The 16137-nt window shown below is 42.7% G+C and overlaps 1 protein-coding gene across 4 annotated transcripts in view; it reads left to right on the top strand.

Moving 5' to 3' along the window:
- Window positions 1–16137, top strand: part of Astn2 (astrotactin 2) — a 952034-nt gene that overhangs the window by 888652 nt on the left and 47245 nt on the right. For all 4 annotated transcript variants that reach the window (XM_076564364.1, XM_076564363.1, XM_076564362.1 and 1 more), the window contains one exon: window positions 6500–6641. In XM_076564364.1, coding sequence (XP_076420479.1) covers window positions 6500–6641 — 142 coding nt within the window. The remainder of the gene's footprint in view (window positions 1–6499; window positions 6642–16137) is intronic.

Genomic DNA, 16137 nt, shown 5'->3' with positions numbered 1-16137 from the left:
GATCCATGAGGCTCAGATGCAAAAGAGCTGATTTGGTTCCGGACTCTGGTCCCAGCAACTGAAAGACTGCAACTGTCTTTCAGTGACAGGGTGCGGCACTTTGGGGATTCAAACTTGTTAAACAATAAAACTTTTAAGCCAGGTTAGGCAAGATGGCCCCATGGGTAAGGACACGTATCACACAAGCCAGATGATCTGAACTGGATCCCTGGAACCCACATAAAGGTAGAATAAAGAAGGACACCACATGTGACACCTTAAGCAGCCTTGGTGGCTGTGGGGAGGGGCTTGGACCTGCCTAGGCTCAGTGTGCCTGCTCTGTTGACTCTCCATGGGAGACCATAATTTAGGGGATGTGGGGATTGGGGGTGGCTAGGGAGGGAGGGCTGGAGGGTAGGAGGAGGGAGGAGTGGGGAACCTGTGGGAGGTATGTAAAGTAAGTAAAAAATTTCTTAATAAAGAAAAATGAAAAAAAAAAAAGAATGACACCACAAAGCACAAAGTTGTTCTTGGTCTTTGATGTGGGGAATATGGCAATAATACCACACACCAGGCAACACAGATTCTTTTTTCTGTTTCTAAAAATAGAAATAAACCTTTTAAACCAAGATTGTATAAACATTTTTGCACTTTTAAAGTAAAACTAAATGGGGCTGAAGGGATGGCCCAGTGGTTAAGAGCACATACTCCTCCTCTGGAGGGCTTTTTTGGAGGTGAGTGCTCATATGAAGATTGCTCACCACCACCCGAAACTAGCTCCAGGGAGATCCAATGCCCTTGGCCTCAGCAGACACATGCACTCATGTATATAAAGCCACATACACAAATCAAAATAAAATGAATATCAAATAAAGAGAAAAACTAAGTAAAATGTAGATCGCTAATGTGGTTGAATGTGGATATAGAGGAGGCCAATGGTAGCTCCCCACAGTGTTCAACCCTCACCCTGGGTTCCATCCATTGTAATTTGCAAACCACTGTTAGAATGTATTACACTAGAGACCAATTCAAACTCTTCTGTTTGTGGTGTACTTTATAACTTTCTCAGAAATTGCAGGTTTTAGGATGATGGCAGGGTGGGATCCTACACCTAATGTGGAGCCTACTACATACTAAATGCCCAGGAAATCTGTGCAGTGTTCACGTCGAATGGAGAAGTCAGAAATTGAAGAGGAAGGTGTCCAGTGACAACTTGAAAAGCTCTTAACATCTGTGTGTCTACCTGAGAAAAGTGTTATATATTAAAGCGGTGAAGAGAGCAAAGCTCCGTTTCAACTCCCATGTCTGTGTATAGTGATGGGAACATCACTTCTCCAGGCATCATGTACGAGTGGAAAAGCAGAGACAAAATGATCTCTAAGAATCCCCTTCTTTACACTGTGGTGATGGCAACAACAAATACAGCCAAACAATAATAGCAGCTTTTTTTAAAGTTCTTCCTGTGTGCTAGGCATTTTGCTGATTAATTTGTATGTGGTATTTTGCATATTTACAATGCTACATTTTATATACAATATATGCACATTTATATACCTCTTATAGACAATGCTATTTTATTTCTCCAGATTGAAAAAGGAAATAGATGCACAGAGGTAAGGATCTTATGAAGAGCAGGCAGTACGTGAGATTATACAAAAGTTTTGTCCTCTGTAGAGTAAATGCAGAGCAAAGGCTCTTACCTACTGCATTACCTTAGTACTTAGTAAATTGTAGCACGGCCAGACTCAGAGTATAGCATGTGGCAGAAGCAAAATACACATGGGTGAACTGCTCTGATCTGCATTTGTGCACCGACAAGTCCCCTGAGGTCTTTCTTAGGCCCCTGACCACTAGGTAAGGAAGGACACTGAAGGATCATTCATTCACCTGTCTCCACATTGCAATGTGAAGTAGAAAGCCAAGAAAAGCAAACTTCACGGGTCTGTTCTTGTATTTAACAACCCTTCCTGTTGTCAGATTACAAGCTGTAGAGGGTCACGGACCATTTCTTTTATTGTTGCATTCCACAAGCCCATAGCACTAAAAGGGTGCCATGAACTTAATTATAAATTGAACAACTCCAAGAAAACCAGCTTTTGATCAGTATCCCCCTAAAATCTTCTCCAGGAGGCAGTATAGTATAAAAGATGAAGCTTCAGCATTGGAAGATTAGAGGTTCAGGTCTTAATCCCTTCTTTTGCAATTTTAACCTCCACTTTACTGTAGAGTGATGATTTCAAACTTTTTAGTTGCTTTAAGGATTAATTGAAAAAGGTGATGTACATACTAAAATATCGGTTCCCTTCCTATTAAGTTTCTTCAGTCATTATTTGCACATAATCCCAATGAGAGCTGCACACTATGTATTTCTATAGTGCCCCCCTTATGAGTTGCTATACTCCAGGTCATCTGGGTTTTTCACTTGAACTATAGTCACAATACTTGGAGCTACATAGAAGTTAGAACTGTGCCGACTGACCTAACATGCTTATAAAGCTTTAATCCATGGCCCAAATGATTCTGAGATTTGTGGAAATATCTGGAAAGCTGTGTCCATTTGAAAATGAAAGCCAGCCATCTTTTGGCTTCCAGAGAGCTAATTAATATTAGTTACAGGCATACTAACTTCCCTCATGAAGAGCCAATTTCTTCAATGGATCTCTGGAAATAAATTGAAAAGCAGACATGGAACCAAGCTGTATGAAAACAAATACAAACAGCCAGACTTGCAATCCTGAGACTAAGTGAAACAATACCTTTACTCCATCCAATTTTCTCCTTTCTTTCGCATTTGTTAGTCCCATATACTATTCTACTTTTATATCTACTAGAATGAAAATGTTCGGTGATATATGATTATGCTATCAAAAAAGATCACTGTAAGAGGCCTACAGTAGATATGTGGTGTCTAAGGCTACAGCAGATAAAAGCTTCATTTACATCTCGATAATAAGCATGCTTCTGCTTCTAGAAATCTTTGTTTCTTTCTAGACTCAGGTTTACTTTCTAGCTGATGTTTGGGCAGTCACATGGGTGAGACTCTACTGGTGTAACTTCTGATATTGCTATGAGATAGTCTCACAGCAAACTCCCTGATCCTCTGGCTCTTAAAATCTATCTGCTCCCTCTTCCTCAGTGTTTCCTGAGCTGTAGATTGAGTTGTTTTGTAGATGTACCCACTGGGACTGGTATACTAATTCTGCATTTTCATTGATTGTGGTTTTCTTTAATGGTCTTTTGTAAAGAAGTTTCCTTGATAGGGGATGAGGACTGCACTTATTTGTCAGTATAAGGACAAATGTTTAGAGTATAGTTAGGGATTATGCTGCTTTAGTAAAGGGGTGGCTATAAATTCTCCTCTAAGACCCATGACTCCACTAGCCCTGAGTAGTTGGATAGGTTTCCAGTACCATTCTACTTCCCTCTTGTTGAGTTGTCTTAATGCCAATTATAGAGCTGTTGGTTGCTGCTAAGGTATACATGATATGCTACTACTATACTCTTAGAGTTATTGTACTGGTTATTGTTGTAGTTCATAGGCATCAGAGCTGGGTGGGACACTCAAAATATAGTTTTATTAATTTTTTAGTATTTCATACATACATGCAATATATTTTGATCATGTTCACTCCACTCCTCCTAACTTCTAAGATCCTCCCCAGATACATTTTCTCCTCCTTCTCAATTCCTAACCCACCTAATTCAGTTTGTGCTACCTACATAATCAGAAATTTGAATTATCCACTGGAACATGACTGTCCTACTAAAGACCATACTTTTAAAGAAAACTGATTCTCCCTCCCCAAGAAGACATCAGCTATCAAATAGCTGCTCAGTTAGGTATGGATGTTCCTGAGCCATCTATGGGCATTCCAGCCCCTATCTCAGCTGGAACATTGACTGGCCTGATCTTTTATAAATATTGTGTAGGCAAGCACAGGCTACTGTGAATTCACGAGTGCAGCAGTCCAGCCATGTTCAGAAGACATCATCTTGCTCCATCATTCCTGACTTCTGGCTCTTACATATTTCTTCCCCCACTTTCAGGATGGTCTTGAATGAGGCAGGGTATGATAAAGATATTTCATTTGTGGCTGAGTACTCTACTGATATTTATTCTGTGTACTTTGACCAGTGGTAGATTTGTACATTAACCACCATACGTTACATAAAGAAACTTTTCTATTAAGATCTGAAAGCTGTTCCAGTCTTTGAGTATAGAAATAAGAATTTAGAGGACAGTTTGATGCTATGCTCATTTAGTAAAGTAATGATAGCATGTTCATCCCTGGGGCATTTGGTCTCCTGAACCTTTGATTCTTGGTCAGGTTTACAATACTAGGCATATATTTTCTTCTGTGAAGTGGGCTTTAAATTCAACCAGAAAGCAGTTGGTTACCCCCACAATGTTTATACCACTATTGCACCCATGAACATATATTGCCCTTTAAGTATTATTGTAGTTCACAGCTTGGTTGTTGATGACCTTGTCTACCAAGCATCCTGCACAGCAACTTCTGATACTATGAAAGCTACCCAGTAGGGGGGAAGCTTCCTGGTTAATTACCAACTTGATTTTTTTCATGGCTTAAGACCAAAGTGTGTCTTGTCTGCAACAATAGGGTCTTATCACAAAGTTCTAGTAGACAATCAAGAATCTTGACAATATCCTGTATTGCTTTGGAGAATTTCTGAGACACATACAACGAACAACTTGAGGGGTGATATCCTACACCTGATAATAAGCTGTTTATTTTGTCACCTCTGGCTTCTGGGAAGAACATTATCCCCACGGGAGGGTAACTAATTAACTCTTTTATATGAATGTATGTAAGGAAGCAATGGATGGAGGACGCATAGCACTTCATGCTGTGTGGTATAAAATATCTCCTCACATGCTAGTTTTGCTTCAAAATTATCCAATTTTTAAATTTAGAAAGGAACTAAGAGGCTGTTTAGGCCCATTTACTTTATCTATTTTCAGTAATTTTTATTTTTACAAAAGCAGTATGTTTTTATTGAAGATAATTTTAAAATTAGGGATAAGCAAAAATAAGACAGAAAAGTATTCATTGTTTCACTTTAAAAATACAACTAAGCATTTGCTATATTTTTGTTCCTCCTGTTTTAAAATCATTGTGTGTGTTTGTGTGTAAAATTTCCACAAAATTATATTCCATAATTGTCCTATTTTAGCTTAAAATGTGTCGTAAACTTTTATATACCTTTATATTTTCACCAGAAGTTATTTTTAAAGTCTATACAGTATTGCTCTGTATCATTGAGCTACAATTGCCAAAATGATAGTCATTTCTATATTGTTAAAGATTTAGTTATCTCTTAATCTGTGCCAAGATGAAATAGTAGGACACTGTCTTTCTTTACATATTTTTTGCACATCTATATTATTTTTTTCAAGAATTATTGTAGTATAGTCGGGTGGCAGTCGTGCATGCCTTTAATTCCGGCATCGAGAGGCAGAGCCAGGCAGAGCTCTGCAAGTCCGAAGCCAGCCTGGTCTAGAGTGAGATCCAGGACAGGCACCAAAACTACACAGAAAAACCCTGTCTCAAAAAAAAAAAATTATTGTATACTTTCACCTTACATAGAAGAAAACTAAGGTACAGAAATGAAAATTCCACTGTCTGAACCAATGCAATGAACTCCTGTCAGAGCTAACTCTAGATTATTAAATTCTAAAAGTTTAGTTATCTTCCCAGCTTTTACTTCCTAGTCTCTCTCATGGAGTTCTTTTTTCTAGTTAACTTCAACTGTTTCCTTAAATCCAATGACTGAATTAGCTTTCAGGAACCATTGAGTTTGGGGACTCAGACTTACTTAACATGGCTTCTGTTGTCATCTCCTGTGCCCATGGCCTTCATCACTCATCAATCATAGAATTCTCCTATAACTCACCTGGATCTATTTCCACCTCAGAATAACACTCTATGAATCCAGCATGAGCACCTAAGAGTGACCACGTAATATGAAAACTCTTTTATCCTAAATCCAACTCCTTCAATATACAAGGAAAAATCTGCAGCTTTGAGAAAAGTCTTTAAATATGGAGTCAGAAGAAAATGGCTGTGACAGTATTGAAACAGTTATTCTACACCAAAAGAAAGAGTAATTCCTTTGATTTTACATACATTTTGTTATAGAATAATTTACTTCATTTTAGCTTTGCCATATCTTCCAAAGTTCTGCATTAGTATTCTTTTATTTCACAGGTAGTGAATCTCAGGCATAAATATGAACAATCATGTGCCTACAAATGGGTGGTGAACTATAATTCCTACAAATGGGTGGTGAACTGCAGAAAGTGATTAACAAGTTCAAAGCCAATGTTGGGTACATGGCAAGAAGCCATCTTAAAAAACAAACAAACAAACAAAAATCATATAGAGACTAGACACCAAAGATGCCAATTTGTGACATTTTCAGATCTGCCCTTTTCCCTGGTAATGTCTTTTCACCAAGGCATGCACTGGAGAGCTCATCTGTTTTTGTCTCCTTCCAGGAGAATTCCTGAGTTTTGCTGATGACTTACTCTCTGGCCTGGGCACATCTTGTGTAGCAGCTGGTCGAAGCCATGGAGAGGTCCCTGAAGTCAGTATCTACTCAGTGATCTTCAAGTGCTTGGAACCAGATGGTCTTTACAAGTAAGAAGCAATGGGTTTGTAGGGAGTATGAAGCAGTGAATGTGGGTTTAAGCCTGGGAGGGATAACTGGAGTAATTCTTTTCAGAGAAGCGCAATGTTTCTTAGCTTATCTATATGTGACCTTGGGAGTCAAAGGCTTATAAGTTTCTGTTTAGAATGTAGACCACAGAGAGGCATGCAAGGTGAGTACCACAGGGCCCATAGAGGCTAGATACTAAGTTCTATTTTATTTCTACTGATGAATAATCTGCAACCAAGAAAAAGTCAGGGAGAACAAGGAATAGGAGACCATGGTAAATGAAGACCACATGAGAAGGGGAGGAAGCAGAGAGCTAGGGAGGCCCACGGAGATCCACAAAGATACCCCGGCAAAAGACTGCTGGCAATGGTCGAGAGACGGCCGGGACTGACCTACTCTGGTGATGGGATGGCCAAACACCCTGATAGTTGTGCCATAAACCCCATCCAAGGACTGAGGAATCTGGATGCAGACATCCGCTGGGCCCCTGGTGGAGCGCTGGGAGTCTAATTAGTGAGAAAGAGGAGGGTTTATATGAGCGAGAATTGTTGAAGCCAAGGTTGGATAAAGCACAGGGACAAATAACCAAATGAATGGAAGCACATGAACTATGAACCAAAGGCTGAGGGGCCCCCAACTGGATCAGGCCCTCTGAATGGGTGAGGCAGTCATTTGGCTTGATCTGTTTGGGAGGCAGCTGTGCGGTGGTGCCAGGTCCGGGGCTCCTCGTTGCATGAGTTGGCTGTTTGAATCCTGGGACTTATTCAGGGACGCTTGGCTCGGTCTGGGAGGGGGGGACTGGATCTGCCTGAACTGAGTCTATCAGGTCGATCCCGGTCCTCGGGGGAGACTTGATCTGGAGGAGGTGGGAATGGGGGGTGGGCTGGGGGGAGGGGAAGGGGGCGGGAGGGGGAGAGCAGGGGAATCTGTGGCTATTATGTGGAACTGAATGGTGTACAATAAAAAAAAAAAAAAGAAAGAAAAAGTCAATAATTTACTCTGCGGGCGTGGCAATCCCTGTCTACTGCTCTTTTCTGATTTTCATAGTATCTCTGAGATAAGTATATGTGTATATATGTGTATATATTCAGTTATACTGATATATGCAGCTCAAATATACATCTTCTTTAATATATATATATATATATGTGTGTGTGTGTGTGTGTGTGTGTGTGTTTATGCCTGTGTATATAAACGTATACAGACATATATACATGATATACATTGGGATTTAGTGGACTCAGTATATCTAAACTCCTAGAAGTCACTGTCAGATTGATTTGATAATGTCAAAGGAGACAGGGGCCTTGGTTTTATTTCCAACCACGATGAGTATTGCCACATCTGGAGGCAGCCATCATAAATAACACTAAAGAGCTCTAGAGACCAGATCATCATATTCCTAATGATGAAATCAGAGGTCACCTCCTTTATTACCTTAGAAAGCTGTAACTGGTGAGATGTCAAATGTATTAAGTTACTCAAATAATTCTTTTATTTGCATCATCATTATTTATTTATTCCTCTTTTATTTATCTGCTTAACCATTCATCTATCCTCCACTTATCTCTCCTTCTGCGTCTTCTTCCACTCATCTATCCACAAAATTTATCCATCTATTTATATAATCTCATGTAGAATTTTCATTTCATGCCCACATTTTCTAAGGATTTTTTTTTATGTCTTCCTACTGCACTAAGGTATTCTTGGGCATGCATGTGGCTGACACCAAAGGCCCTATCCTCCATTAACTTAAAACATGACAGTGATATGAAAGGATACACACATATGTGTTTGGTACATTAGTTGTATAACCTTAATTAAGTTGCCCTACAAATACATCAATAGACCAAACTTAAGAATGTCACTGTGAGCTGGACCTTGTAACCCAGACTCTATGTATGACCTTGCAGTTGTTATGATTCAAACATTCTCTTCAATCATGTGGGATCAGGAAATGACAGAAAAGGGGGTCTGCCGTGCACAGAGCTAGTCGGCAAGCCAACCAGAGAAGTATGATGTACTCTGTGCCTTATGGAACGTTCACAGACTTGATGGTGAACACTGGGACTGGATCTAGGCTTTGAGAACCCAACTGCCCAGTCTCGCAATCAGTAAGTACTGGGTGTCTGGACTCAGGAGTCACTGCACCTGTGCAATGCAGCAAGCACACAGCCAAAGTCAAAGCTGTGAGATCTTGTCTGACACTAAAAACTGTGGTGCTCTCAAGGAAGTGGAGTTTTAGAATATTTCCTGATGACTGGCTCCTGATATCTATGCCCTTCCTTAAGGGTGTACACTAGAGGCAGACAGATCTCACATCAAAAACCCATGTCTTTCTCTTCATTAGTGTTCATTCTCTGAGCCTCCAGTTCTTTCTCTATGAGAATGTGGGTGTCTCCCTGAGACTTCCCTTTTATCTTTTTGTCCATCTTTCCATCTATCTACCCATTCTCATATCAATCTACCCTTCTAGGCTCCTTGGTGTGAGCCCCTAGTTAGAGTGTAGCAAGTGTCAACTGTTATCTCTGTTGCAGTTGCTACCTAATTGTGACAATTATGAATTTCCCCATTGCCCTGTTTATCCTCCAATTGATGGGTCAGATGAGTAAGCAGTGAGAAATAGGTCAGAGCCTTACCTGGTGGTTCTCTCCATTGGGTCAGAAGGAGTAGCCCTGTCTTTGGGTGGCAATGTGGTATTAGCTTAGCTAATGTCTACAGAAAGCAATGAGATGTGTTTATAAATTCCTCCAAAGCAATTGACACTGAGAGTTGATGAATCGGCTACTATTCTTTAAACATGATAAATATTTCCCCTCGTTTTTTCTTTTTCCAATGGTTTGGCACCATCTCTGCTTCCCAATTCCTGGGGTAGGGTCTCCTTCCTTCCTCTGCTTTGGGAATGTGTTTGTCATGAGTTTGTCTTCCCTATCTCTGGACACCTCTTTGTTTTATTTATTTTCTTTTTAAATAGATTTTATTAATGGCCCTGGGATCTGGGCTTCTCTGACAGGGAGCCAGGGTGTTGTTTGGAACTGTCTCCCATCCCACTGGCGGCTCTCCTCCCGTGAAGTCTGACCGACTTGGTCTTGAGTTTTAAAATAGCTCCCGTGTCTGTTCTTGGGGTTTCTCATTTTCTGCTTGCTCATTCCTCGGCAAAATTTCTTTTCTTTCTTCTGAGCCAAGAATACTGCATGTGGCTGTAGAAAGAGCACAGGCTTTGGGGACAGGCTACCCTGGGTGTGAATCCTGATTCTGCACCCCCCCCCCCTCGCCCTGCTCCCCGTGTGCTCAGAAAGTGACACCAAACGAGTGATTGTTCACTCTTCTAAGTGACAAGTTTTTCCTCTAGAAAAAGGGTTGGTAGTCACTCATGCCTTACAAGGTTCTAGAACAGAGAACTTTGTTAAGAGTAATAAAAACTAGGAAAAGGGCAATTTGCCAGAATTCTGGTGCATAGGAGGCCAGCAGGAAGGTTTAACTATTTTCTCCATTTTGATCTCTGACTTAACCCCTCATTATCAGGGTCCTTTTCTTTCAAGGAGGTTTCCATGAAGAAAGATTGGGTCCTACCAGTCCTGAGAAGTGTCCTCTGGGGTGTCTAGAAAAGAGGAGGGGGCAGATTCAGAGGAGGAAAGACTCAGAAAGAACAGAGTTGTCAAGACAAGCACAGTCAGACACTAAGTCCTCCATCCAAGCTCCCCAAATGTTTCAGCTGGCCGGGGAGAACAGGACCACATATGTGTCTACCCAAGAGCCTGGGCTCCCCGCCCTGCTCCCCCAACTTCTGCTGGGCTCAGACTCCATCTGCCCTCCCTGGTCTGAAGCTGCAGCAACTTTGAAAGGAAGGTGCACTAGAGTCACTACAGCTTGAGAGTTCTGGGTATCATAGTGCCTCCATGGAATCTATTCTCCATCCCTGCCCCAGGACTCCTGCCCTTCCCAATTATCTGCTTCTGCCACTTTCCTTTTGCCCCTGCAGGGCTTCTCTGTTCCCTTATCAGCGTCTCTTTATCTTGTAAACTTTCTCTGGTTATTTTCCATATGGATTCCCGGCCGGGTCTGGCCCTGGCCTTCCCATGTGTTATTCTCCTAAGGTTTTATTTATCAGAGTGCATCTCAGTTTCTCCGCTCTATTTCTCATTTGAATTTTTGCCTCTGCCCACCCCACCCCCGCCCCCCACCCCCGCTCTCGTACAAACTCCCTTTCTTTGCCCTACCTTGGAAGGCAAATTGCTTTTGCAGCCCCTCCATCCATGTAATTTTACACAGTGCTTCAGGGTGAGACCAATCGGAGGAGTGAAGGTCAAGGCTTATTTTCTGTCCTGAGCTCACCCCCGTGTAACCATCCAGAAACATCAGCAACCGTGCCCCATTTAAATTGAATTTCCTTGTTTGTTTCATTTGTTTTGCTTTGAATGAAAACAAACAAGAGCAAAAAAAAGGAGAGGGTCCCCCAAAGGCCCAACAGTGGGGCCAGCTTCTGATCCCCTGGGGAGTTGGAGTCCAAGGGTGATCTTCAGTGGGAGTGTCCCCTTGGGTCAATGGCAGGGCTAGGCTGTTGTCCCTGTCCTTACCTGGCTAGGGGCCTAGACACTCTTCTTGTAACTGCTTTCCAATTTCCTATTACTCAAGGTAATTAGCCTCCGTCTTGTCTTGGCTGCCTTGCCTCCTCTAATAATGGCTAGCTGCCAAGGGGTCCTCAGTGCACATGCCAGGAGCAGCCAGGCTTGATTCCTAGGGTGGGGGGCTCATTCCCACACATTCAGAGGCTTGCCTCAGGCCCACCTTCACCTCTCTGGCTTCTGCTCTATGAAAGGAATGCCAAAGGAGCCTGGGTATTGCATCCAAGTGCCAGCATCCATGATGGGAACAGAGTCTCAGGGGAAAGACTTCGTAGGGGTGGGTGGGGCTGGATGAGTAGAAGAAAAACCAAGGCCCTGGAGGAAGAAGGGAATTGCATAAAACAAGGTTCTGAGGTCAGAAGGCAGACAGCCATTCTCCATTCTAGACGCTCAATACCACCTTGGGCCAATTCCTCCTCCTCCTCCTCCTCCTCCTCCTCCTCCTCCTCCTCCTCCTCCTCCTCCTCCTCTTACAGGAATGAAATTCTGCCTGCATAAAGAAAAGTTAGACTCAGTGGTCCTGAGAGTTATGCACTAGGTAGACATTCAGAATCCAAACCAGAATTCTGGTCCTCACAATGCTACACCTTCCCTTTCTGGATAACGGTAATAAGGAACACTCTCACATGCAGAAGTCACTGTGCCAGGAACCATGCAAGGCATACACATGGTCTCATGTAATCCTCACCACAGCCCTATGATGTGGTAGCTGTGCTCTTATCATCTCCCCTATCCTGTATATAGAAACTGGGCTTTAAGGAGCAGTGATTTTGCACAGTCACATAACAAAGAAGGACTAGAGATAAGTTCACATCCCAGGTGATAACAATGATCCTACCATGTTCTACCCATGCTCTTGCCCACACATGTGGGTGGAGTTGTAGGAAAAACCAGAGGGAGGCTTTCTAGTAGTGACCAGCACTGATCACAATGGGAGGAATGCCAGGCTTGGGTACTAGAAGACGGAGATCACAGCCTTTTTGCTCTGAGACAGTATTTCAGGCCTCATCTTTGCCATCTATATAATTGAGATAATTAATCACCTCTGTAAACTAGGAAATAACAAACTATACTTCCAGAGGTTTTTCTAAATATCACATGAGATATTAGGTGAAAGGATAGATTGATATTTCCTTAGATTGTGGGCACATGTGAAGGGTTATCAAAGAAAAGGAATAGGAAAGACAAAGAAGCTTGTGAATCCACATACCCAGTAAACACCCCTTCTCTCTCTCTCTCTCTCTCTCTCTCTCTCTCTCTCTCTCTCTCTCTCTCTTTCACACACACACACACACACACACACACACACACACACACACACACACCAATCAGGCCTCTGTAGTAGACAGAGGTAGGTTTTATCTTGGCTGCAAACCTTTGATTTAACCACAATATGGGCTTGGACAAGTCTATCCACCTCTCTGTTTCACATGTAAGGTAGAATTATGATAGGGCCTACCTCAGAGGTGAACTGATACATGAAAAGGACAAAAAAAAATACCACCTCATTCATTCTTGGTACTTGAGGAAAAGCAATAATAATAATAACCACTGTTACTATTTGTGATGCTTTATTTTACCTCAAAAGCAATGCCTTCCATGGTTTCTGTTAGCAGCCTGATGTTTACCATATTGCAGTGAGAGACTATGTTGTATCCATGCCTGACTCTGGCTCCTTCCCTTATCACTGTCCAGGAATAGCTGTTTCTTTGAGGCACTTACCACCAATGCCCACTTTCCCTTGACTTTCTCCACAGTGGTTCCTGACTTTCCTTCTCACTCTTCTTTGACCCTGCAATGGACCCCACTTGCCTCATGCACAGTTTTAAGAGCCATAATGTAGAGTTTTCCCCAGTCCTGATTGGCCCTGAAAACTCTAGCTACACCATAATGATTTAATGTGTTTGTTTCTCATCTGTCCTTTCACACTGGAAGTCCATAAGAACAAAATCTATGCTTTTCATGCCATGCCCACTCTGTATTTATAATGCCTAAAACTGTATGATACCAGGTAAAAAGCCAATTAATATTTGTTAAATGTTGAATAAATTTCTATTTTAGAGCAGAAGTCTAGCTCACACCCACTTCTCTTCAGTCACTCACAACTCTTTCCTCCTTCCCTTACCAGTCAAGAAATTCCCACTCTATACTAGAGTGACTTTTCTGCTGCCATCCCCCAACACCTCCTCTGTCTCTGTGTCCTTCTTCATCTTCTCTATTTTTCTTTCTCTTTTGAAAACCCTATTTGAATCAATCTTTTAAAGGTTTCTGCATCCAGGTAGAGTAACTAAGGCACAGAGGTTCTTGACAACATGACCACAAGTCCAGTGCCTGAGCTCAAAATTACCCTCACTAGAAGAATAAGACAATAATCTAATGAAGGCATGGTACATGTCATGGCATGGAAAGGGGACTTTTCGCACAAAGATCCTTGCACAGATGAGTTGGGAACGATATATGAAACCAGCTTTCAGCTTCCCCATGAAATCCTACACAACCAACTCTAGAACTTCTACTTTTGTTATGCCCTGCAGTCTCACAGCACCATAAAACAGTAAACTCTGAGTGTCTGTGCTGCCCACTCTGCCTAGGAACAGACTCCCACCCATTTTAGGTGGTTTTACCTCTGGCTTTCATGTGATGAGCTGGTCCCTAGTCTCTAGACTCCCATGTTTCTGTGAAAAAAGCTTTGGCAACCAGCCAAGGGATGCCTTTCCAAACACTCAGGGGTCCTAGAGCCTTGGTCAGAATGTGTGGCCTTTCTACCACCCTCACGCTACCCTTCATTCCTGTACCATCTAGAAAGCCCATTGCAAAAGCAGTTAAGGGCACTATCATGGATCCTAAATTATGTATTAGATGACATTCAAACACTTTTTAAAATTTACATTCCTACCCTACCCTCTTCACTTCCTCTCCTCATGCCAAGAATCAGCACAGAATTTACTGGAAACAGAATGAAAGCCATCAAGAGTCTTCTAGGGCTAGCTTTCCAAAGTGCTTGCCCAGTTGATGAGAGGCCAGAGACCCAAGGGTCACACTGTCTCTTATCCTTAGTGGCCATGAGGCCTTGGCCAAGTGATTTACAATCGGGATGTCTCGCCTTATCCATTTGTAGAGACGTGAAGAGGCCACCTCCAAAGACATTGTCAAAATTGAGAGCTTGTACATCTCCCGAGATTGGAAGAAGTGAGGAGATATAACAAGACTCTAGCCAGCCTTAGTCCGCACAAGAGACTTTCATTCAGGGTACAACTGAACTCTCTTCCTTTCCCGTGACTTCTGAGCCAAGTCCCAGACATGACCCAGACAACATCTGAGGGACTCCCAGCTCCCAGGAGAGAGTGTGCTGGGAGGAAGTCTCCCTGGCTGGGCATGTTGCAGGGTCTGAACCAGCATGGGATGATGCTGTGGCCAAAGTGGGTCGAGGACACACGAGGCAAAGAAGCCAGAGGGGCCTGGATGTGGTTCCTGCCCTGCTCTTCTCTGACTTTTTCTTTAGCACTGCAAACTTTTCTGGGGTTTTTTCTCTCCTTTCACCTCTCTGCCCTTTATTTTTTCCTCTTTCCTTCATTGCACCGGTTCTTTCTTTCTTTCCTTTCTTCCCTCTGTCACTTCCAGACCCTCCCCATTCTTAATCTCCTCTTTGTTCTCACTTCTTTATTGCTTCTGCTTGTTCTTTTCCATCCTCTCTCTCACTTCCAATGTCCTTCTCTTTGTCATGGGGATGACCTCCCACTCTGTGTCACTCTGCCTGCCTGCCTGTCTTCTGGTTTCCTTTTTTTTTTTTTTTTTCCCGAGAAAGGGTTTCTCTGTGTAGCTTTGCGCCTTTCCTGGAACTCACTTTGTAGACCAGGCTAACCTCGAACTCACAGAGATCTGCCTGCCTCTGCCTCCCGAGTGCTGGTTTCTTCATGGAGCTCTCTTTGACTTGCTGTCTCCATGTCTGCATCTTTGTTCCTTCTCTTTCATTCTCTTCACTTATCATTTCTCAGTGTCTGCCTTGTGAAATCTCAGGATCTTTCTTCTTCCATCATTCTGTACAGTAGCTGAGCACGGCCAAGCATACCTGATGTCACCAGGGGCCAGAGTCTCTGGGGTCTCCCCAGTCATGAAGAGTGTGAACTTTCCTTGGCTATGGTGCCCAGCTTTATTGGTCAGACAATGAGGGTGAGTGGGGCAGCTTAGAGACTTAATTCTCTTCAACATCAGGTCACACTGACCTCTCCAAAATGCACATTTGGGGCCCCAGAGAGGGGAAGAGCTGTCTTCAAGCCAGAAGCAAACACAGCCATGTATCCCTAGCCAAGAGAGACTCACAGAGGAAAAATAATGCTGTTTTTCAGCCGACAGACAGCGAGGCTCCTAAAACCTGCTGGGGACTCTAAGGCAGGCTGTTTCTTTCCTCAGACTGCGTCAGGATTTCATCCAGAAATGGGATACCAGCCAGGATTCCAGAAGGACAGGGCACAGACGGCTCATATGAACTTGTAGAGGGTGGAAATGGGTGGAAACTGAACTACAAAGATAGTCCTTGAATGACAAGCAGAGGAGCTGGACTTCCTTCTGCAGGTAACAGGGAGTCATCAAAGTCTTTTGAGGGGACATAGAATGGATTTTAACCTGTGCTTTGAGGTAATGATCTTAACCATAGTGTGGAACATAGGCTAGGTTGGATTGAGGGTCAGATAAACCTTTGGGTGCAGGTAGAAAGAGAAAGATTGGGTCTTATAGTTTGGAACTTTGTGAAAAATGTGCTGGGCCAAAATGGAGCAGCATGGCTTAGCTCATTTCCAAAATATCTGGAGACAGCTCCTTCTTTACTTCATAAACGACTGGCAGTGTGAAAAGC

This window comes from Peromyscus maniculatus, chromosome 2, assembly GCF_049852395.1.
Source record: "Peromyscus maniculatus bairdii isolate BWxNUB_F1_BW_parent chromosome 2, HU_Pman_BW_mat_3.1, whole genome shotgun sequence".
NCBI classification, from domain to species: domain Eukaryota; kingdom Metazoa; phylum Chordata; class Mammalia; order Rodentia; family Cricetidae; genus Peromyscus; species Peromyscus maniculatus.
The sequence above is the reverse complement of the archived record's forward strand: the minus strand, read 5'-3'. Positions and strand labels throughout refer to the sequence as shown.